This window comes from Anopheles cruzii, chromosome X, assembly GCF_943734635.1.
Source record: "Anopheles cruzii chromosome X, idAnoCruzAS_RS32_06, whole genome shotgun sequence".
Classification (NCBI taxonomy): Eukaryota; Metazoa; Arthropoda; class Insecta; order Diptera; family Culicidae; genus Anopheles; species Anopheles cruzii.
In genome coordinates this window covers 4997655-5022700 of record NC_069143.1, presented here as the reverse complement: position 1 = coordinate 5022700, position 25046 = coordinate 4997655, and the positions used below count along the sequence as shown (strand labels likewise).

Sequence of the window (25046 nt, the reverse complement as noted above, 5' to 3'; positions counted from 1 at the left end):
ATAAAACTGGCTTATTTTTTTTGCTTGTGATGCCAGGTCGGAATTCGTCGCGTTTTTCATTTCAATGCAATAAACATGTGATTTATTTAAAAAATTCTGATTTCATAGGTAGATAGTTAGCCCAGACGACCTCGGGTTTTGGTTAAATAACGGACAAGCGACGCCTTTTTATCTACTCTTCTTTTGCTTTACTTCAGAGCCGTGGACAGATACGAATTTTAAACACTAAAACCGTAATTTAATAGATAACAATACGGATGTTGGTTATACCGATTCTGCTTCTGATGTTTCCGAAAAACGCTATTGCGAATGGGATTGCGCCATTGCGCCGAAAAACGCTATTGCGAATATGATCACGAAAATATAGCTAATATCCTAAGATGATCACACACCTATTCCACCTCACATGTGTAACGCGCCAGCGTCCAGGTTACGGGTCGAAGCAAATTTCAATCAACTATCAAGTGTTTGCATTAATTCTTACCGTTTTTATTCATCATTTGTGGCCTAACTACAATAACAAAACATATGACTACTGTAACGAAAGAATTTTTCGTACTTAGCTACTACATTCTCCCATCTTTCAGGTAATTAACGACTTTCGTATTGATAGAACTCCTCGTCTTTACAAGCGATCCAATCAGAGACCCATGTTTCAATACTTTTACAAGCGAACCGCTGTGCTGCCAAATCGTTACTCATGAAACGGAACAAGTAGTCGGCGGAACAAGGAGTCCGAAGGAGCAATATCTGGTGAATATGGGGGTGGGTGACAGTTCTCATCCGACATTTTCGAGATAGGTTTTGACCGGTTTTGGGGTGTGTGGTCGAGAGTTGTCATGTTGAAAAATCAGTTTATCGTCCCAATATCGTCGTCGTAATCAGTGTTTTTTATCCCATTCTCGTCGTTTTGAGGTGAAAGCTTGGTTCAAACGCATTAATTATTGTCGATGGGATTGTCCATCAATAATTTCATTGGGTTTTAAAAGCTCAAAATTCACCACACCTTTCATATCCCACCGTATGCACAGCATAACTTTTGAGCAGTGCATATTTCGCTTTGGTTGTGATTTGGTACAAAACTCTCTTTCTTTTATGCCGTGCGAGGAGTAATTCGTGAATGATTTTCCTTCGTTCAATTCATGTGGAACCCAATAAGACGTTTTTCTAATCATTCCCATGGCGCTCAGACGTTAGGAAACTGTCGTGTGGTAAACTTCTAACATTTTTGCAAGCCCTTTTGCGTCTGACATGCATCCTGATCGAGCAATGCTGCCAATTCTTCATCATCAAACTTTTTTGGCTGTCCTCTTGGTCTTGCAAACCAAAATCACCACTTTTAAAATGCGCAAACCACATCTGACACGTTCTTTCAGCAAGAGCATGTTCACTATACACATCCATAAAAGTACAATGACTTTCGGTAGCACTTTTCTTCTTATTAAAGTAGTGAAGAAGTACTTTCCGAAAAAACACTCTCCACAAACACGAATAAAACTCGACATTTTCAGATGTTTAAACAGGTGTTCTTTACACTTTAACCAAAAAACCTAAAATGTATATTAGATGCGTAATGACAGTAGTTCAATTTCCCTTCCCGCCACCCGTTACTCCTCCGTTTCCCGGTGACGTATCCGATCGGCTTCCCTTTTCGCTTCCCGTTGGATACATGTCAAAACTCGAACCACCTGACTTTGGCTCAAATTGCTTGAAAATTATCAGAGCTTTGCTGACATTAACCCAGATTTTGTATGGGAGTCTCCCTTTGTAAAGAGGGGACGGGTATCAAACATTCACCAGAACATTTCCCCTTCCCCAAAACTCCCATCTGCCGAATTTGGTTCGATTTGCTCGAAAACGTTTGGACGTTACGTTACGTTTGTATGGGAGCGCCCCCTCCCCAGAAGTGTGGAAGAGTCAAACTTTCCTATTCACAATCCGGGGTCACAAAACTACGCTGTGCAAAATTTCACGCTTGGTTCAGTAGTTTTGGAGAAAGTGCGGTACAGACAGACAGGTGACAAACAACCATTTTTATATATATAGATAAATAAATGTAATATTTAATGAGTAATGCCATCTATTGTAAAACCGCATGAATTGATTCAAAGTCCAAATACCTATAAAGTGTACCACGTTCGGCTGTTTCGGGTTATTGACTAAAACAAGTTCTTCTAAGACACAAATTGCAATTCAGGCAAGCATTTGAATTGTGGTTATTTGACCGCTACCTGTCTCCATTTGTCCGTACCTGTCCCCATTTGTCACAAATTATACGAGTCGAATCAATCATAGGGAAATAGGGTCATTAAAAAAAAGGCATCGAAGTTAATGAACTGTCAGTATTCAGGTTCAAACTTGCATTGATATCGTCAAATAATGACTATCCAACAAACGGAAAATACGCTATTCGCATACAAAAATCTTATATATTTTAAATAACAATAATAGTAACATATTCATCATAAATACGGCGCACTCCGTTCAAACTAAAAAATCTAAAATAAAAAAACAGATTCATCCTTCAGTTATTAAGTATTTACATGATTACATGATTTTTACATGATATTAATAGCATGATTGTAATCTGCCGGAGGATGTTCTTAAATCCGTCTTATTCGAAACGCTGGAGGTTTTTCGAACTAGAATATTCATACAATCAATCGTTCATTACGTACTGTATATCCGTTACAGAACATCATTATCCCCGATGGAACCATGTTTACTGATGGATTGTAAAAAGAAAAACGACAAGGCGATGGTAAAGACGTTTATGGTTCGCAAGCTTTGCTTCGCAAGTTCTTTAATATCTCAATACCTTTTTAATTGTAAACATAATTTTCTATTATGTGTATGTCATTTAGTTTGTTCTAAATTAGAGAACAGTTCTTGAGCTTTGATTTAGTTTTCTTCTATTTTCAACTCATTCCTATATTATGTTGATTAGTCTTTTCATTCATACAAACATATTCTCACTTTGGATAAGACTGTTATCGATGATCATGTTACGCTAAATTACAATATTCATGCTGTGTTACTAATGCTGTAGTATTACTTTACAATTTGATTCCATTATTTTGAACGGCTAACTTAAATGCTTAATAAATATGAAAAGTATTGGATAACTTAGGGCAAACGCAGCAAAAAACAAACGATGTAAATACAATTAGATGTCGTTCAATCGACTACCTCTCATTAGTTACCACACACCAAAATTAAACAACAATGAAGAATGAACATTATGTTGTTGTAAGAGAGTATGTTAAGGGAGGAAGTCTCCCCGTGGCGCAGCAGTAGCCTGTCAGCTATTCTCTTTCCTCTCTTCCTTATTTTTGAATTTTTTTCGAAACATAGTTTCACTGCCAATGTTTCAAAAAAACCTTCATAAGTTTACCCAATTTAATCTTAATCTTAACAATACAAAAATTCGCACTATCCGAGCTCGGGAGTTATAGAGTTCTCTAATGCGCAAAACTATGAGATGACTGTGATGCAGTAGGTCTTGCTTCAATTTTTTACGAACTCAAAGAAGTTCATGGATACAAGTAATAGTTATCACAATTAATTTGACAAACCGACTGATCGTTTGCCGGTGCTTGGCCAACCCCAAACACCTAGTCCTGCGTTACTGTTACTTAAAGACGGTGGACGGGAGCAACTGTACTATCGTAAAAAGAATCGACAATCGCACCGTGTACACCAGTCTCGTTAAAATCAATTCACGCTTTCGCCATTATATTCAATCAGCTTTAGCCACCTTGGTCATAACAGTACGACGATAGTTGTCAATATCAACTCTTTATCCACAAAATCTACACGCGTCTACAACACACCGAATGAGGATGCCGTTGTGCTATATTTGTCGAAACTGTTTTTAACGAGGCTAGTGTCCTCGGGTCGGTTATTCACCCATCATTCTATTGCGCAGTTTCTTCCGTTCACTATCGTTAGTGCTGTTGAAAGCTTGTAAGCGTCTACGACCTTATCATATTTGCCCGTGATCGTATTTCCTAAACCACATCAGTCTTTGCCTTTAGGTATCATTGAGAAAAAATTAAATACATCAGACCGTAAGAAGTGGTCTACAACGAATCACGATGCCACACCCAATTGTGTTTGGTGTGGGCGAAGCGATGCGACAACCACTGTGACTCCAACAGATTGAAGCGATCCTCGCTCAGATATAGCGGCTTCCCTCGTCTGAATAAAAAAATAAAAGAGTACCAATGTATAACCGGTTATTGTGTTTAAGATCAGGTTGATGGTACGCACTTAAGGTCACGATCTTCCTCATCATAGTCATCTAGATAAAGTGAACCCCAAAGACACGCTCGATGCCCGCGAATGATAATGATATAGGTAGAAGTTATCACGAGGAATATGCCCGTACCGGCGCCACAGCTAATTGAGTGCTGTAGAAAAAGTAGATACTTATCAGTGGATGCAAAAATTCAACTTTTCAACCTTTAAATGCCTAATGGTATCAAATCTACTTACTCGAACAGCCTCGCAGCAATCTTGTTCCTTACAGCAAGTCTGTTTAATACACACAATCGTACCACACAGTAGACAGATGGAGCTTTCTTTCGGCACATTCTGGCACTTTTGACAAGGCTGCTCGTGATAATACTGTGTATAAAAAGTTAAGTGAAGAAAACGGAAACGTTAAAGAAAATCTCCTGAAAATATTCTAGTGTGGTAACGTTTTAGTCCTTACTGTAAACAGGCGCTCGTATTCACGCGGCAGACCGAGCAACTTTGGCTGGCACCATTCGATATGCTGGCTAACGATAAGAGAGCGAGTCGACTCGTAGGTCGGTCGCAGATTGCGCAGCTGATCACACCAGTTCTTCGGTAGCAAAAGCTCAGTCCCAGGCAGAAAGCACAGTGCTTTACTTGCGTTAAAATTATCCCAGTCCATAGAAACCGTCACTAAATCGAGGTAGTAGATGAGTCGGGCAAACTCCAGGTGCGGTCCGGCAATGACCGGTAACTCTGTATGGTAAATGTGATGACGTAGAAGAGCGGCAACACGCAAAAATGGCAGGCAAAGGTGTTGCAAACGTGTTTCAAGTCTACCGAGATCGATACGGGAGGTAGACCCGTTGGCTTTTGAAGACGTAGCAGCTGTTCCATCGCGTGTGCAACCTACCCCACCGGAATGAGTGGCTAATGTAGGCGAAGCTGCGGCAGCGGCGGCGGTGGCGGCAGCAGCAGCAGAATCCGCCATCAGAATGCTGTCGCTCCGAATATACTTACAGCGGTCGAGTTGATTTAAAATGAAGGCCATTGCAACACCAATGTGTGAGACACCTTTCTCGCGGGCTGCCGTTTCTGGCCCGGAACCATAACATGCTATTAGCTCCTCGCATTCATCATCGGTAAGGTGCGTGCATAGCTGCAGCACCACTTGATAGTATAACAAGTTGTATAGTACTTTTACGATGCACGTAAAATATGCTAATAAAACAAGCAGAATAATCGAATTAATTCATCACTCCTATAAAACATAATCTCGAATCAGCCACTTACCTTCATCGAGATGCAACGGTGCGAGCAGAATAAATTTTAGCATGAGCGCTGTTGGATCGCTTATTAAATCAGGAATCGTTTCTACATCGACTGCATTACTAACAGCGGTTGCTGTAGTCGTTTTCTCACTACAGTCTTCCGTGAAGTACACATTTTCGCCACATTGTAGAGGTTGTTCAACATGCGTAGCATCGACATCGTTGTAAACGTCATCCTCTTCGTCGTCATCATCATCATCATCATCATCATCATCATCATCATCATCATCATCATCATCATCATCATCATCATCTTCATCATCATCATCATCATCATTATCATTAGCATCATTATCATTAGCATCATCATTAACACTAACATTTACATTAGCATTATCATTAGCATTATCATTAACATTAACATTAACATTAACATTAACATTAACATTATCGCTACTCGCTTTAGTAACAGTGATAATGCCTTTTACTGGAACAATAGCCATCATAAGCGAAGAAGCAGTGTTAAGAGAAGATGGCATAGATCCACGTTGTAAACTTGTTGAAAATGTCGGTGATGAACTGATAAAGTCGCTTGAGCTGCTTTTGTTATTAGTCCCGGACGTTGTCGCTTCCTTGTCCACACCGTAGCCGAGTTGGATGCCGACCAGGCGCGACCACGAGTGCCATGGCCAGTCGTCACCGAGTTTAAATCGGATTGGCCAATCATCGTTGATCATCCAGCGAACGTGCAGCGACAAGACATGTAGCAATGGTACTATACAGTCACGTTTGGGTTTGAACCTAATGTTTTCCTTGCTGCAAAGAGAACCGCCTCGCTGGATGATTTCAGCTTCAAGGTTAGTACGAGCGATAGAGACGACGAAAGAGAACAAGCTGTGCCGTGTGACCGGAAACTTCTTAATATTGCGTTGCGTACAGGCGGTGATATTGCCCATAGCCCGACCCATCGCCTCACAAAACTTGCTAGCAATCGTTGCGCGCTTGTTTTCCTGAAATAGACGGATTAAATCAAGCACGAGCGTCGTGTGCGTTGGTGTCGGTGTACGGATCAGTGTGGCCGGTCGGTCCAAGGCCGGACTGAGAGGTAAAACAGAGTTTGCAAGTTGGCGACACACTGGACAGAAGAATTCGCCCAGTTCTACGTTCAAGTTGTTAGGACTACGTGGTGTGTGCAGCGATTTTAGGTACGAGTCTTGACACGACAGGTGCACATGGTGACCGCACGATTGAATGTATACACCGCCCTCCCAACCGACATTGTGTGACAAAAACCATGACGTTTGACCGAACTTCCACTGCAGCAAATCGACACGCTTACTAAACTCGCCTGCCAAAGTGACATTTCGCTGAAGCTTAACACTATCTTCCGAGCAGAGTGGCAGAACAAAGCGCTCGTTCGTGTTCCGCCGGTGCCCCACTACGCTGGTTGTCTCCACCAGTACCACTAGTCCGATCGGATTCGACTCCGTGCTCGGACCGGACGTGTTACAGATTATGCAGTCGTACTCCTTTTCGCGCAGCAGTTGAGCTTGTCGCTGTAACTCGGCCTCCGCCGCTTCCACCTCATCCACATCCTCGTCCTCCTCGTCTTCAAAGCAATCCATGCTTGAGGGATCGCCTCCCATCGATGTCATTGCCAACAACATGAAACGCTTTTGACGATTAGCAAACTCTTCCATCATTTTCTTCTGTCGCTCTTTCGCTCTCTTTGTTCTTTCCTCTTTCTCCCTAGCCTCGCGTGCTTTTTGCTCTGCTTGACGCTCTCTTTGGTTTGGCCACAGCTCCCTCCGAACCTCGTCGATACGCGCTGCACAGCTTGCATCAAGTGCAGCGATTTTTCGTAATAGACTTCCAATGAAAAACGGCCCGTCACCGATACGTGACTCATAGACACTACCGCGCCAACCACCCTCACGACACGGAGTTGATGTTCGCTCACTAGAGCTACCCATCTCACTATGGTCCATTCGCTGCTGCTGATGGCTAGTTTTTACGTCCCCAGTATCATCATTACTAGCTTCTCTGTTTCTTTCGTTTCCTTCGTTAGCATCGTGACCATCGGAATCTACAATCCCAGACGAAGGTTCGTCTTCATCTAATTCCATTGCTTGACTATCACCGCTACTACTGCTATTAATATTACTAATCGTCGCCACGGATGCCGCTGTTTGTGGCTGCTGTTGCTGATCGCCCAGGTCATTTTTCTTCTCTGTTTCATCGTCGAGCGAGAAGCTGTCAAGCGCTCCACTCAACTGGGAGTGTAGCTTCAGCAGCAGTGAGATGATCGATTCCTCCATCAACACAGTATCGTTATCGTTGGGACAATTTGCGTCTAGTATATCACCATCACTCGGGGTCATCTCCGACCCGATGTCTGATCTACCACGATTTAGACTACGTGGTTTAAAGCGCATCCAGTGCTGCGGATGCCTTCTTAAATTTCCTGGTTCCGCAATTCCACTTGTACCGCCAACGTCCCCAGAAACGGTTGCAGAGGCACCATGCGATTCACTGATGGGGTGGTGACTGTAATGTCGAGGTGTCTGTTGTTGTAGCGATTCCGGGCTCTGCTGTGGCTGTTGAAGGGGTGGCTGTTGACTCCGAGAACCGGCTGCGTGATGGTGGTTGGTAATTGTATGATACAGTCGGTGATGATGATGCATATGATGATAATAATGATGCTGGTGACGATCGGTTGGAGTCACCGCTGTCGTTGACGAGATCGTTGCCGCGGTCATTGGTGCAGATGGATAGTAGTTCTGCAATAGATTCTGCGGCGGTGCTGGTGCTGTTGGTCCAACCATGATCGAGCTGCCAGGAGCAGTAGCAAGCGGTCTTCTACTATCAGTTACTACCTCATCACTATTAGCACCAGCCATACCTGTTGAGCTCATGATTGCTCCTACTTCAATTCTACTAGTTACCGTGACAGGTTGGACACGATTAAATGGAAGAAGTATGCCATCCCCACCATTACTGCTACTGTCGCTGCCCGTCGCTACAGTCTGTAACCTTTCGCTAACTGAACCGAAAACATTCGGGGAGTTGCGAGATCGAGGATATGCTATCTCTTGCCCGATCCTGGTTACTCCGTGGCCGCTATCACCACTATCCCCAACGGCATTTGAAGTTGTCGGAACGAGCTCATGCCTTATCACCAACTCCATGCGAGTCGTTCCCTCCTCCCCCACGTTAAACTGACTGACTTGAGCAGGATTCGATTGAATGAGCGTTCCAACCATAGGACTGGTACCAACTCCACCATCTTCACTATCTGCCTGGTGGTGCGGAGTGGGTTGCAAAGGCGCTCGACGATGGTGGAGATGGTGATGATGGTTCCGAAGATGCTGCTGCTGTCGAAGATGACTTTGGATTGTGTAATGACGGTTGTTGTTGATGTGGCTATTGCTGTCGGCGCGACTAGTATTGTTGTTAGTGTACGAAGTGGTACCCCTTACCAATGTCCCTTGAGAAGCAATAGAAACAATGGGCGCGTTAGTAGCCGCTTCCTCCACGTCTTCTTCAACACCGTTGTCCGTATGGTGGTTGTAGCGATCGTCATTGCCGACATCGTCCGCGATATCATCGCCAATCGTTAGCTCTCGTGCGCCAGGACGTTCGAGACGAACATCATCGTCCATTGCATCGCCATCCTCGTCTATTACGTGGTAAAGCATGTTCTCTTTCCCTATCAAATCATCGTCACGACGCCCCGGCATTCTTCGTCTCTCGTGCTGATCCGTAGATAAGTTTGGCCTACTACTCCCTGCGTTTCTTGCCATCCCTTGCTCATTTTCGTCTACCTCCACTTCATTACCATCTTCGTCATTGTCATCTTCTTCGACGAGCATATGGGAACTGGTAGAGGACACAAAGGTATGGCGCACTGGAATTACCAATCTATTATCAGTCATCGTTAGATCCCGTGTACACTGAACTTCGTCGACGCTTCCGATTTCTCGGGACGGCACCAGTGTACTCGTACTAATCATTGTGCGGTATTCTTCTATGGTGTCGCTAGGGCCAACTTCGTCAGGCCGCCCAAAATGACTGCCCGACTCAACCATCGTTGACTGTCGATGCTCTCTAGAACTAGCATCAGTTTGCACGCTAGGGTAAGTGGACATAGCATCTGTAATACTCCCGATCATCATAAGTGTCTCGTCTTCTGATAGATCCCATTCAACGTCGCTATCGAATGCAGGTGATCCAGTGTCGCTTGGCTTGTGATAGGAAACAGGCGAGCGCCTAATGAAGGGCAGTAGTGATATGCGATTGACTGTCATTTTGAGGTTGTCACTTAGGCAATTGCTTGGATAGCAGCTGAGCAGATTCGGCACTGGACCGGCGTAAGTAGCTACTGGAACTTCATCGACGCAGGTCGAGCGATTCTTAAGGCTTCCTTCGCGGACCACACCTTCATTACACCCAGCAATATAGCTACTAGTAGCTCTACCAGTATCACCTGGTAAAACGCTGTTGCTGCCATCGTGCGTGCTGTTGCTGCCATCACCAATTGTGCATCCGCCACTCACATATGTCGCATCACCGACCGTCGATCGGCTAGTGGTCGCATCGCCTCCAACTGCCCCTGCTTTGCTGACGGCCATTTCGAGTAAAAACACAGCAAGAGCGAGCATGTGCTCTGATACGTTGTGTGTGTGGACTGCTCGGTAGAAAATAGCTAGAATGGTGGCGTGAAAAATTCGCGAACAAAGTACTACCCCTGGATCGCTGTAGGCAGGCCCGCATGGACTTGGCAAACGAAAGGGAGGCCAAAGATTACCACTTGCCGGCATCTTTCCAGTCTGCTTTACGTACGCTCCGAATCGATCCAGTGAGTTCTGAAAGTCACGCCGGTGGACGGCCCGTAGCAGTACATGTAGTGGATCGTAGTACCGCTCCCAGACCTCCGGCACCGGCATGAACAAGCCCTGTTCAAGATTTTCAGAACCGACCGGCGGTGGTCGGTAAATCGACAACTGCTTCAGATAACGTTCAAAGTTGCGGGCGTGCGCGTTGCCACTGCGTTCAGGCATCAGCTCCAACAGCTGGCTGTGAGTCTTGTCACCAGTCGCGAGAAGCGCTCCGATTTCTATGATGCACTGCGTCGTTTCATCATTACCGAGGTTGACGCGCGACGTAATGAGCGTGGCGAAAAATGTTAGTAACCCCTCGAGCATAGAGTCCTGCTCCATTTCGGGTGGTGTGCTTAGAAGACTCATGCCGATCCAGTCTTCAATTCCGAACATTGTGATGCACTCTCTGACAAACAGGTTCGGAGGCAACTGGGTGGCGCAAATTTGCAGGAAGAACAAGTCCATGTCGACCATCGAGTTGCAGAAATTTGCCTGTATGTACGTCATCGCCTGGCCTTTGATTTGCAGGCCGTTCCGCACCCACACACCAGACAGAATCTCATAGAAAAGGCTCTGAAAAATAGAGAAACATAGATTAGACCTTGATTTGATAGGTTGAATAAGACGCAACCTGCAAATCACAAGAATTCAGTTATATACTAGACTGTTCAATAAGTTCGTATCATCGAACACAGAAGACGCTGACACGAGCCTAATTTTTTAATTATATTGTTACATTCTTTATATGAACTCTTCATATGTATGTAAAGTTTCATTTCAATCGGTCACTTCATTTTGTTTACAAGCCATCGGTCCGCCATGGAGGCGCCAGGTGCGGCTCAATGACACTTCACCTCGCGCCTCTAAAGCAAAAGCTGGTTCAGGATACAATCAAATCACCTGGATGGGAGCTGCTATTCCCCCCGTGGATTCGGCAACCTTGGCTCTTTCTGAATATCTTCCTTTTTCATCGATGGGACACGTATTGGCTGAGCAGCACTTCGTTTCCTACGAGGAAGTCGAAATTGGAGGACTAATTGGTTTGCTTCAAAAGACGTAATTCTTTCGTCTGGGAATCCACGATTACGAGCAGAGATAAGAAAAATGTGTATCTAGCGATGGCACATACTTTCAATAAAATAGAATTTTTCGTTTCAAGGTAATAGACAATTGATTTCTTTGAAAAAAGTCTCATTTCCAAGTTCCAGACCTGGTATTCCTTGAACTACCGCTGTGTAATGGGGTAGGATTCCATCGCCTCTCGAAGAATACCATAGGCTCTCCTCCCGTAATCCTCCTCATCAACCCTGTAATCGACAACACTCATAAATTTCGGTCGCTTCATGTGTTTTTCATTAAAAAAATCGTCTTTCATAAAAAAGGCATGAATGCACCTTTTTCATAAAAAAGGTATGAATGTACCACCTTTCGAATAAATGTTCAAGCATCGAAACATATTTAACCGTTTTTCTATAATCAAATGAAAAAAACAACCTTGAGTTGACCACTCTATACAAACATTTGCCATTAAAAACACTTTAATCGGAAAAAAATTCTATAATATTGAGTTTGACTAAAATGATTGTCTAACATTAATTAACAGACATCTTCATCTGGATAGCATAGTATTTCTCATATTTTCAGAACGTACGGTTTCGAGATGAAGCAACCAAATGACCGAAATTCACGGATACAAGAGCGGAATAAATCTAAAACGCATTAAATACCGACATTAAGGCGTAACGTGTCGAAAATCCATTCCAAGAATAAATTCTTTATCGACGAAACACTAAAGCAAATCGTTCGCAGTTACTTTCAGCAAGTCTTTCCGGAATTTGTGCTTCAGGTTCAGAAGTCCATGCATCCAAGAATTTAGAGAAAGTGAGAACGAGATCGGGACTAACAACGTTAAGGGCGTTTGAACAGAGAAAAGACACGTATACAGACACAATTTTAGGTGATTTACCAGCATGTGAGTGGTTTTCTAATCTGGTTCTTTGTCGCCCCCTATCGCGCGCTCTTTCGCGTAAATGAGATCCCGCGCCTGCAAAGGTGAGTTCTACATGTTTTCGGCCTCGCCGTAAGGCCTGAGGCAATCTTACGCCACTCAATCACTCAGTGACAAAGGCGCGTTACTTGGCGATGTTGACCTAGGTACATTCTTCAAAAATCAATTACTCTGCGGCCAACGTTATAAGCGAAGAGATGCGAGCATTGCCATAAGAGTTGTTTAAGTTGAACGCGATCCCACTCCTGATCACATTACGCGTTAGTCGCATTACATTAGCGTTAGTCGCATTACGCGTTGTGCTTTTTCAGTTTGACCGGTGCGTGCTAAAGGAAAACATAATTTTCGACCATTTCTGCAGTTCCAAATCGTTTGTATCGTATTATTTTCATTTACAGTCGACAGCGTACTATGTATTTGTGTATATGTGCTGAGAAATTTTCGAAGATGTTTCGTTTATGCACTTTGGAGTACAGTAGCTGAGCAAACAAGATCATTGTGACACCCAACTCCAACAGAAAAAATCTGACTTATGAAAAGTTTGCGAAAGCATGAGCGGATGTGACAACCGCTGGAAAACAGATCTGAAAGAGGCAAACGTTGGGGGAAAGCGAGAGATAATCCCACATTCTTCATTCCCTGTGCCCAAGAGCTTCAATTACTGAAAATTGCTACTGCTTTATGTTAAATAGTTGAGTGAATCAGTAACGACCAACGAGAAAGGTAACCACAATGTGGGCGACACAAGCAACCCGAACAATGGTACGGTTGTCGATGGTGATGGTGATAATGATGGTAAAGGGAGTGGTTGAAGCACAGGCCATCGAACTGTCCTACCCCGGACTGATAACGGTATTTCACCTCGGTAAGGAGGTGGTGTCGGGCATCATAGACGCATGGGACCTGCTAGAGAACGTGGACAACATGACTCTTCCGTTTCAGAAGAACAGAGACAAGAAGATCCTACAGCGTATCAATGTCCTCTCGTCACAGATCAGCGCCAGTCAAGCTTCGGTAGTAGCTTTTCCTTTCGCAAGTCGTGTTTCACTGCATTCAAACTTTGCTGACATTTTTTTTTTCGCGCTCTACTTTTCCATTCTTCACTCTGTCCCGATTGGTAAGATGTCGGACGATTTCAGACAGTATGTACAGAATGCGATCCTGCTGTCGACTTATCGGGAAAAGTTTATCGCACGGTTCGAGCGACTGCACCAACGCATCGGGGCACTGAATCGACGGGAGCGAACCATGAACGCAATGCTCGAGGCATCAGAAGCGGTTGAGCAGTTAACGCTCACCCAGTTCGCGCTCGCCACTGTCGATTTAAGCAAGACTGACAACGTGATTGATCTACTACACGGTATCGAGGAGCTGGTTAGCGGAGAGCATCTGGTGCTGCCCCCTGGACAGCAGGACATCTTCTATCAAATTAACGAGGTACGGCTAGAGATAAGGAAAGGCATAGATTATAAGGCCAACCAGTAGAATTTATATTCTATTCCTATAGAATCGAATCAAAGGGTTTAACAAGCACTGAGGGCTTTCGGCAGTTGAGAAGGTGTAAATATTTCATCATCATCAAATTTGATAACTACAACAGCCAAGCAGTCTTAGCCTACAACAGAGACACTCCACCGCTCGTGGCCAAGCACCTTACGCATCACTGTCGATGCAGTCCCGCCATCTCACACGGAGCTTACCACGCTTTCTCTGTCCATCTGGAAGGCCTAAGAAAAACTGCGGACTGGTTCATTGTCTGTCAGTCTCATAACATGACCAGTCCACCGGAGCCTGACGAGGCGTATACGCAGAACGACAATGAGGTCGTCGTAAGTTGCGTACAGCTCGCTCTTGTACATAGTCGGTCCACACATACGGGGCCAAAAATCAATCTGAGCATCTTCGTGTGAGACGCGGCTAAGAGTGTTTCGTCAGTTTTGGACAAACTCCATGTCTCAGATGCGTTTGTGATTACTGGGTCCATAAAGGTTCTGCATAACCACAACTTCGACCGTCTCGACACAAGATGTGAGCGAAATAGTTTCTTCAGACTGTAGAATGTGTTGAACCTGTTGGCTGCTAGCACCTTAGCGTGAATCTCCTCCGTTAGGTTTTTGTCATTGCTAACCTTTGACGCTTGATAGGTGAAGCTCGGGACAACTTCGAACTGCAGGTCACCTTTTAGTATAACCCTCCGCGTGTGCTCCTCAATGCTGTGGGTTAAGGGAGATCATGACACCATTAATTTGATGTTTTTCTCGATTATCTGCAGACTGAAAATGTCTATAGTTTACTCAATCACCATGAAGGCCTGAGCTACATCAGAGAACCTTCTACCTGTAATGGCCACGTCATCGGCATAAGCCAGGATCTGGCTGGACTTGAAATAGAGGGACAGATCGACAGATCGTAAATACAAAACTTTCAATTGATGGAAAACCCTGAACGGGTTTGAAAGCACGACAGCATGTAACGCGCAACCGGCGCATTCTGCTCAAACCGTGAACGACGGAAACCCCTGTGAAAGATTCAAAGAAGCCGTTGCCGAACGAAACGAATAGTTGTGTGCACCGTAGACAGAGCGCTTGGCAGCTTCTCTCTCAACGGCCAGAACGTGCCATCGGAAGAAAAAAAAGAGTCGAAAAAGTGAGTTTTTACTTGAGAACTATAAACTAACCGTCCTGTGACTGTACACGTGCTGTGATTTTGCAGAGCGTCATTTTCTCACGTAGACTTGATTCGACAGCCGTTGCTACACAATTATGAAAGTGTTGGCGAAGGCAGTTGTTTGTCTTCTTAATGTGATTTTAACGAACTATGGGGCCACATCTAGCCATGTTCCGAACTTTCTATGGTCAAGGTGCGGTGGTACAAGCAGGCAACTGACTTGAAGGAAAACCAGGCGATGTCTCATAAACTCATTTTCCTCTTTTTGAAACGCAGTCACAACCGCCGAGTGGTATTGGCCTTTTCCAGAGAATCTTCCGTCGAGGTCGAGCGCTTTTGCTCTTTAACTCGTAAAATAGGCCGTTATTGCCTCGCTATTCGGGACAATCCAAGTCATGGTCCGACTCCCTAATGACCATAAAACAGAGCGCGACAGATAGTAAAACAGAAGGGCTAGCCGGCGAAAGAGTCGGTACTTGAGCTGCAGTTTTCCATGCACGCACACTTGCAACCGCCCAATCCATCCGACTATCGGTTTGGCCAAACGCTATGAAGTACGGAACAACCATGCATTTGTTGTTGTTATTTATTAGAATCATCCTACGGGCCAGCAGGCATTCGCATAGGTTATTTCGAAAATTGCGCTTCTTTATTGCCAATTAACTACGCGTTATGTCTGCGACTCTGATGATGTTAATGCGCCCTTATTTATATGATTGCATAATATTTTACTTTTTCATCTTTCTTTTTATATAATTTCGAGCCTGCATAATACGGTCAGGTTAAGATCACTCTAATTAGGTTACACCAAGATCCGGCTGGCCTGGACCAGGTTCGCCAAAAAAGCATTAATCAATTCCAAGAACTGCCTCGAGGTGTAAACAAATGGGTCGTCATCACTAACATTACTACATGGCTGTTGCGACGCATATAAAAAAATGAAGAAAAATGAACGCGCTGATACAACCAAACAGATAGCAATTTTCCTGATTATGTTATAGCTAAAGAATATAACCAAATATGGCAAACTAAACATAGTTTGTTGTATTCTCGTTCTTCTTCTCTTCCACAATTTCACAAAACAATAACAGAAAAACAAAGCACGAAGTTAAACGCTTCTGCTGGAAATGCCAATTTAACTATCCATTTGCATTAGCATTGCATTTCATTCAACAGACCCAACAGCTTGAACATAGAACCGCATCACGGCAGGGTGCAATAACGACCGTGAAGTGAATCAACCCTACCGAACTAAATGACAATCCAGCGTGTGCACAAAACACAGAGTGTAAATTTGGCGTAGTGCCACAATCTCAAATACAGTACAACCCCCCTCTTTGCCGTTCTTGGTTCCACATTCTTTAGTTTTTCAGAACGAACTTCACCTCTACCTCAAGAGCGTCCATATTAGACTATACCACACATTCAGCAATATTTGTTAGCAGAAGAGTGTTATGGTATACACAACGGAGTGTGCGAATGATTACCGCCAAGAGTTAGTGACGGTTGTTAGAGATTGACATCGGTATCGTGTGCGAAAAGAACAAAGAGCGAGCGAGAAAACCTTCTAATACACATGACACATATGTTGAGTCACCACTATTACGATAGCAAAACGGCAGAGTTGCTGCTGTGCCAGAATTTAGTGTTCGTGCCTCTATCCATCTGAACGGCTGTATGCGCTCTGTTTGGATGATATTATTTTCCAGTTTTGCTTGTGCATGATCTGGGCTACTGTTCATCCAGCCTATCAATGTCCGTTATCGTTCGTGCACTGCCGTAGCAAGTTCATTTCAACTTATCGTAACGTAACTTCATAGTAACTCTGCAACCGACTCAAGTGTTCGTTATTTCATTTTGTTTGATATCTACGTGTTATGTGTGTTAGAACCTTTGTGCGTGCTTAGTAAAGCTAAGTGTGGAGTCAATGGCGGCAATTCGTCTCTGGCTATCTACGTTGGGCATGGTGGTGATGATAGTTACTTTCATCAGCACCACCACCACCGTTACAAAGCGACTATATGGCTCGAGAGCTATCGATACGTTGCGACACCGCTACACTCAACAGGAGAGCAGAGCGTGGAAGATCGTCAGTCAGATCGATCATATCGCCAACCAGTTGAACGACGACGCATCTAGACAGAGGCATGTGGCGTTGCAAGAATTGTGCGCTATCTATTTACGCTTTGTTGAGGACGAGCTGCCGCCACTGGAGTCTGACTACGGCAGCGGAGGCGAATATTTCAACATCTTGCAGCGCTTTTCCGAATGGCAACTGCTCGAGCAAAACCTGCTAACAATCAACAAATTATACAGGGTATTGTACAACTTTCTGCGGGAGCAAACGCTACGTCTGAGTGCAGATGAAGATGAGGCAACGGAGTTAGGCTCGAAGAGCGCCATCAAAGACGATGAAAACTTCCGCCTGCTAAGCATCGATATGGCCGAAACGATACTTTTCGATCGTCGTTATCCAATTGATCAACAGCTCGAGCAGATCTACAACATCATGGTCCGCCAAGCACTCTATTTCAAGGTTCAAATGGTAGGAAAGGATATGGATTAGAGATTTTTTTTACGAGAGGGCCGAGCTCGATAAGCTCGCCAATTCTTACTGATCCTCTAGCAAAGAAGGCCTCCTCGTTTGGTGAGGTGGGTGCAATTCGACCTTATTAATCTTTGTATCTCAACACTCTTTCCATACATACATACACAAAGGTGGCCAAATCGACTATCTGTACGTTTGGGTTGTCGGCCCAACAGATTTTGTATCTTCTGCACGATGCAATCGCGATGTCCGAGTTGAAAGGCTACCTAATGATGCAGTTCTCCTACTTGGTGCTAAAGGCGCAAGGCCGTGGGAACTTCACTGTCGAATCACAAGCCCGCCGGGAAGAGCTTCAATCACGATTGAATCGGACCCAAGCTTTGCTTCAACGCGCAATGGAGCAGACGAGCCGCGAATACTGGCGATGCGATCCGGAGACACGCGCCCATCGCGAGAACGAAACTTTTTTGCAGTTCACGCGTCTCGTTCAAGGCTACATCGAGAATGAAGTCGACATGAACACAGAGAACACATGTCGCGAGTCTTGCGCTCACTATCAATATGGCCATCGACAGGAACAGTGTTATAAAGAGCTGTACTGCAGCCGACAGCCGAAATGCAACGGTCGCATTTACGAATGTGAGTACGTCGACTCCGACATGTGGATCTGCCCGGCGGCCCATCAAAGCCAACGGCGCTACGAGTTTATCGAATACGAGAACGGTTTAGTACGAGGTCATAAAAGCTACTGTGCTCGAGGATCTACCAAGGTCGACTCCTGGTGGCGATGGATCTTCTGGCACTGCAGCTACTGCTTCTGCCTATGTGACGACAATGGGCCCCGTTCTGATCGTTACGTTAGTTTACGTGAATCCGTTTCCGACATCGATCAAAATAGGTGAGATAGTTTATCTAACACCCTCTGAAATGGACTCTTACAATCTCACACCACATTTTTGAAAGGGTTGTGACCGGATTGCGATTCGTCAAACAAGGCAGAGTGATGCATCTATTAGTGCAGCAAGGCTTATTGTTGCCCCAGGCTGAGATCGAGAATCGGACGCTAGAGTGGCTCAGCCCGCCGGACGCCTTCAGCGTACTAGCGAAAGGTGCTCGGGAAGGACGCGACTATCACACACTCACGTACGATAAACGTGCTCTCGACCTCGACGACGTGCACGTGCATCCGGGTTACGTCCTAACCGGGGTGCGCTTTAGGCTGCTCGGCACTCACCTCAACCTCGAAATACGTATGACGGAAATGAACTTTACCTCCGGCAAGCTGCTCGATCACGATAAAAGCATTTGGATTGGCAACGACAACACGGTTGACAGGTTGGTTTGTTAAGCCATTGTTTCCGTAGCTACCAATTCAATCAAATCATCCGTTTCAGAACTGAGCTTATACTGCAGCAACCGGATGTGCCAACACGATCCCTGAGCAAATCTGTCCCTGATTCGACCAGCCGCCAGTACATTCGTTTCGGACCAAGCGACCGGAACCAAGACGCGGCCCAAACTACAGTGCCTTTTATCGATGCCCAGCCAGTATACACGCATAAGGCAGTGCCGCTATCCGGAGCCGGGCTCCTGCACAAGGGTCAGCCCAAATATGGTGGATTCGTGGCGCCTAAGTTATTCACCTACAATTTTACTGCTCACATTCAATAATCAGTGGTAGACACAATCAGTGGACACTGTGGTTCAAAGTGCAGATTGAAACACTGCGGACCAAGTCGCCTTCTAAAGCGAGGGCGGGAGAGCGATGCAATCTGAGCGTAACACAAATAATATGTATGGAAGATAATACTTGTAAACAAAGAGCGGGAACGGGATCGTTTGTTACGTATTAAAAAGAACTCGATTCTAAATATAAGGCAGTACACTGGCTACTGCTTCAGCTGAGCTTGCTTAACATCATTCAATAATCTTCTTACTCACCTGCACGCGGAGGGGGTGCATCATTAGCATCGGTAACAAATCAGCGCTAGGCAAAATGTCTTTGAGTGACATGCCCATCGTTTTCACACCCTGACAAACGAAGGCGGCCAGATAGCGGTGCAATGGGAAGTGAAATGATGCACGAAACATGTCATCCTGCGAAATACAAACAGAATCCGTAAAAATAATAGAATAGTAAAGAATATGCTAAGTAGCAAGTTACCTTCTCGAATTTAGGATGCTGATAGAAGTTGACCGCCTCGAGCCACTCGTTCAAATAGTTAACGCAATACATCATGATGTTTTTGGCGAGGGGCGCGTGTGACGGATCTTGCAAGTGCGAGATAACGGACCACATGGGATAGGCACTCGCCTCTAGCTCGCAGCTGAACGCCGCATAGTAGGAACTAGACTCATATTCTACATGGCTTATGATCTCGCGAAGGTTTACATTCATTCCTGAGGGCAAATAGACGATTGATTAGAGACTACAAAACCAAGAACGATTCGGCGCAACAGAAACTCGCCAGAACTTACCTTGCAACATCGATAGGAACTGGAACCACATGTCGATGAGTGCGTCGTTCTGCAGGAAAACGAGCGCAACCGACTCATGCGATAGGACGTTGTTGAAGTCCGACACAAGCGGCCAGTAGCAGTGTTCTTTCATCACTCGCTCGGCGCAATCAACCACATAGTGAAAGTTTCGCTCAGGATTGTGAAGCAAATGCGGGGTCAAAATTTTCGCCATCATCTGCCGTAGGCTAATGATCATGACGTGCAGCAAGGATAGTTCTTCAACCATCTTCAACGCGAGACTTTCGTTGGAAAAAAGCTGGACGCTCATATGCACTACCCTGTTACTTAGTGTATCGGGGTCATTAGACAGTTCAAGCACGCTTGGAATGCGACAATAGTGCATAACGAAAGTGCGCGTCAGATGCTCTTTATAATCTTGGTCAGGCAGCATATTCAGCAGAAAGCACACGATCTGCTGCTGAAATTCATATTTAAACGTCCAGAAGATGAACTCCTCCAGCAATGTACCGTGCACGATGGTGCGTCCAAGCGCGGGCAGATACGCATACTCTGGCGGAGGTTCCGGCGATGGAAATTGATGGAGCGCATCCTCGTATAATCGCCGGCTGTTACGCAGATAGTTTCCGTAACAGTTGACGGGATAGGGCTGCTCGAACAACCCTCGATACACTTTCCGGTCTATGAGTGTGCGGGTCATCACGCGTCTCATCAGCTCACCCATGTTGTTAAACTCCATCAACATGGCGCAGTAGTCATTGCAATATTCAGCTGTCCGGCGACAGCCAGCCGAATCGTGATTAATAGCACTGAATTCTCGGAAGTGTAGAAGCATGCGGAGTATTAAGCGCGGCATCATCGCCTCCGCTAGCAGCAACAAATCGTCGGGAACTGGGGTACTCGAAGGGCAACTGTTCAAGCCGTGATCACTGCAGAAACCCTCTGGTTTCATAACGGACGTGTCGCCACAGTCGCAGGCGCCGCCCGCCTGCGATAAGAACATATTAAAATCGTGGTTCTGGTGGTTACCTCTCTTGAAGCAATCACGACAGATCGACATGCACGGTGAAATGCCGCACGTCCGACAACGGTATGCTACCACGTGTGGTATCCAGACCAACCCACATTTTGCATGATTATCGTATGCTCGCACTGCAAAGAAAAAGACAATATTAAAATGCTAGTTGATTTCCAAAAGTTAATGCAAGTAAAAAAAATGTGATACAAATACATAGCATGGACGAGAAAGGAGTAAATCGGACCGACAGACATGGCTGCAAGAGAAGGATAACCCCCTAGCACGTACTGGTTAAGAATAGTGTTGATCGACTATACAGCGGGTAGCGCAACTCGCTTCGGACTCCGAGAACCAAGAATTTGCCCGAATTGCCACTGGGGCGCTTACGGCTCGGTTTCGACTATCAAAAACGCACCGCGCGCCGTGCGAATCAAATCAAAGTAACCACTGACCAAAATTGGTCTTTGGAATAGCCCGGTAGTATATAGACGTAGACGTCATACTTGTACCAAAAAGAAATAAACAAAAATAATAGCCTCCCCACAAAATAAAGCCAGCATATGTATTTCTAGTTACCGTTATTTGAAGTAAATTATTACGGAAAAAATGGCGTTGATCATCGTCAAAAACAAGTAGATTTTTTAATTGTATTTCGCATGAACGTACACTGAGAAAAGCTAATAAAACTGAAACACGCTAGACTTTAGAGTTTCCCATTTGTTGATAGGTCACACACACAAAGTTTCAGACACTGGTGTGCGGATCTTAGTTTAACCGTCACAATGGTCTTCCGACGTGACAGGAGGTATAGTGCAAGGCCAACCACTTCGCTCAGTAAAAACGTTAACGGTTAGAGAAAGCAACTACCGAAACTCAAACACCCGAACTAACGACAACCAACCCACGCAACGCATAAGGACTACAATTGCGACCGTAAAGGTCATGGAGCGTAAAGAGCAGGGGTCCTGAGGTAACTAGATGAAACTCTAGCTACGATGCTAATGGACCTCGTAGTAATACAAGAAATGTGCTGGATAATTCGTGGTGTGCAGGATATCCGTGGTAACAACTAAGACCTCTACTATAGCTGCCAAGACCACGACCATTTTTTTTAACCGTGGATTTTGTGCGTCGACTCATCATTATGGATGAGACTTGTGTCTATCCCAATGATCCTGAGGTTTTTTGTTCTCGCTTCGCCAGTAGTTATTTAGGTTAGCTAGGGTTTTTTTGAAGTCAGCTAATTTTTACCTGGTTTTTATCAACTAGGCTCCGCTGCCCATTGTCAAACTTATACTAATAAATAAATAAAAACAAGAGGCTAATGAGTTGTGTGAAGCCTGGTTCGTCGACTCCGAAACAAGTTCGTGTCCAAAAGAAGCCAAGAAGTTGTTGGTATCAATTTTTTGGAATGCGAAAGGAATTTTGTTTGTGAAAAATATCCTTTTTCATCAGGATCAGTACGCACCGTGTCACATGAACATTTTGACAATGCCAAAATCCATGAATTAAAGTCCGAATTGTTGGAGCATCCACCGTATTCACTAGATTTGTCCCCTATCGACTTCCATCTGTTTTCAGACTTATAAAATTGCATGCGTGGAAAGCGTTTTTCATTAAATGATGACGTCATAACAGCTGTGGAAGTGTCTTTTGGAATGTCGTTGGAACAAGCGTATTGATGTCCAGGGAGACTATACTGAATAATAAAGTGTTTGTCAAACCATAAAATTGTTGGAATCATAAAAAATCCTATACCGGTAAAAAAACTATTAAATCATTTGGTTGCCAAGTTCTTCTACAAGCCGCTTACTGAATAGAAATGGCTTCTTCCGATTATCGTTTTCTAACATTGCTGTGACACGCCCTAACTAAACACTGTTTCAATTCTTACGAAAATGTTGTAGAAAGACTTGAATAATGGATTGCTTCAAAAACCGACCAATTCTTTTTGCGTGGCCTCCACAAATTGCCACAATGGCAATTTGTATAGCCAGTGATAAAAGCAATGGTAGAATAGAATGTAAACAATAAAATAATTATCTTTTCCTATGTCTTACCTATTGCCGCAAATTCAGCAGGAGTACGACCGCCGGCTACCAACCAACGGCACCATTCGATACTATCACTATTCGAAATGGGTCGTTCGGGCGCAAGCAGATCATCGAGAAGCTGCTGAAGACTGTCCGAGCATCCGTTTACGGTGAGCTCACGATGGATATGGGCTGAAGCGAGTTTCTTGCCTTTTTCCTTCAGTCGTACCACAGATTGCGGCACCCCGGGTCTTGTACGGTAATGCTGATGGTGCCTTTCTGAACCTGTTGCGTCCGTGATATTGTTCTCGTCCTTGTTGCATTTACTGCTGCCTCCGATACTGTCGCCACCGTCGCCCAGCTCATCGGCCATCTTGAAGTCGTCGCAACTAACACCAGGAATTGGTGTGCATCGAGAGATGTCAATAAATCTTCGTCTGAAAATAAATATCCCGGAATGAATGGCTATGATGACTGGTGAACTCCACCATCGGTATATGTCTTCAGTCCCGCAGGTTAAATGCGGTGATTTTATACTTACCTATCTCATGCAGTTACTGGCACTGTTAATAAGTTCCGATTGATTGTAGTTGATGCAATTAATTTTAATGATTCATTCACAAACGATTTCTATTTACTGCATATTGGCGAAAACGTGTACACAAATGCGCACATCCGTAATTGATAGACAGTAGAACGAAGCTCCACATTTATCTTTTTTCACTCACTCAAGCAAAAAGGGTGCCCACTTCATTGATTGCTGCAACACATTGCGTACATTTCTTATTTCATGATTACAGCTGGAGTTGTTTTAATTTTCTCACGAACTTGAAGATCTAGCGGGTGATAGAAAAAAATGACATACGACACAGAAAGAGTTGGATGAGAATATGATGTTGCATGTTAAAAATATTGTCTATACGAGGCAAAACTAAGGCTTAAATATTTCCTGTACCTAACAGGAATGTTACATTCTTAATACTTTCTAATACCTCCGGGTAAATAATTCCTGTACATCCTGTTCCTAACAGGAAATATTGCACTACGTAGAAACAGTAGGATTGCCTACGTTGATAGAACAACCGGTAACGCTCGTCGCTGTCACGCAGCTGGCCTGGGTTCGAATCCTGAGACCGATTGTTGCCCGAGCTGACCAAGGTTTCGATTCCCGATACCGTCGTTGCAAGGGGGTTGGCGCGGGACCAACAACCCCGCCCGTAAAAACAAACCGTTACAGACAACAACAGAGATTCACATTGTCTCTGGTGCAGGCCAAGACCGCTCGGCGGTTGTTGCCGAGTAAAAATAAGAAACAATAGATTGATAGCATTATTAGCACGTTGCAATTTTGGTGCCTTTGACAGCGCGTCCCGTTGGGCTCCATAGCAGTCGATAACATCGGGATTCAGTGGCCGTGGGTTCGATTCCTGAGACCGGCATGTAAGGGAGATTTGTGGGGCCAATAACCCACCACGTAAAACACAACATTACAGAAAGCAACAGAAATATTGGCTCTGGTGCAGGCCAAGGCCGCTCGATTACGGTAAGAAAAAGAGAAGTTTGGCAATCATTAATCAAACGCCTTCAAGAAACAACATGCCCCAACAACACTGACTAAACGAAACAATAACTATAAGCCAGCCGCGACGTTTACGCTTCACGATGGTCTATCTCACTGTCCCTTTTTCATATTCTCGTTTTGTTTTCACTGGATTTCACCTTAACGTACAATATATTATAATATACGAAGTGTGTTAACAAAGTTCTGACAATATTGTATTAACGCATTTATGTCACTCACTTATGGTGACAAGTTCGGCCATTTCGGCCAAAAAGTCAATTTTTGATAGCTGTTTTGCTTAGACGTGCTTTAACTCATCATCAATTTTTCTCTACTCCGAATA

At 44.6% G+C, this 25046-nt stretch overlaps 2 protein-coding genes across 2 annotated transcripts; one reads left to right on the top strand and one right to left on the bottom strand.

Moving 5' to 3' along the window:
* Positions 1–1644: 1644 nt before the first annotated feature.
* On the bottom strand, positions 1645–23515 carry LOC128277925 (E3 ubiquitin-protein ligase Ubr3). The gene is made up of 13 exons (XM_053016533.1): positions 23170–23515; positions 20092–21243; positions 19778–20013; positions 19555–19710; positions 9958–10963; positions 7588–9888; positions 5968–7551; positions 5533–5823; positions 5179–5460; positions 4718–5103; positions 4498–4629; positions 4273–4412; positions 1645–4200 (listed from the first exon to the last, which is right to left on the bottom strand). Exons 1-13 carry the CDS (start codon positions 23513–23515, stop codon positions 4083–4085), a joined length of 8130 nt encoding a protein of 2709 aa, XP_052872493.1. The 3' UTR covers positions 1645–4082.
* On the top strand, positions 13158–22305 carry LOC128271786 (uncharacterized). The gene is made up of 5 exons (XM_053009431.1): positions 13158–13412; positions 13521–13835; positions 17784–18511; positions 18577–18948; positions 19008–22305. Exons 1-5 carry the CDS (start codon positions 13158–13160, stop codon positions 19282–19284), a joined length of 1947 nt encoding a protein of 648 aa, XP_052865391.1. The 3' UTR covers positions 19285–22305.
* Positions 23516–25046: the final 1531 nt, after the last annotated feature.

Bases quoted from the DNA above. Each gene is read 5' to 3' on its own strand.
- LOC128271786 (XM_053009431.1), top strand. From the start codon at position 13,158: ATGGTACGGTTGTCGATGGTGATGGTGATAATGATGGTAAAGGGAGTG. The intron at 13,836-17,783 runs GTACGGCTAGAG...ACATACACAAAG, and splicing joins TCTTCTATCAAATTAACGAG to GTGGCCAAATCGACTATCTG. The intron at 18,949-19,007 runs GTTGGTTTGTTA...CATCCGTTTCAG, and splicing joins AACGACAACACGGTTGACAG to AACTGAGCTTATACTGCAGC.
- LOC128277925 (XM_053016533.1), bottom strand. From the start codon at position 23,515: ATGGCCGATGAGCTGGGCGACGGTGGCGACAGTATCGGAGGCAGCAGT. The intron at 4,413-4,497 runs GTAAGTAGATTT...CTTTTTCTACAG, and splicing joins ATTGCTGCGAGGCTGTTCGA to CACTCAATTAGCTGTGGCGC. The intron at 4,201-4,272 runs GTGCGTACCATC...TTTTTTATTCAG, and splicing joins GAGGAAGATCGTGACCTTAA to ACGAGGGAAGCCGCTATATC.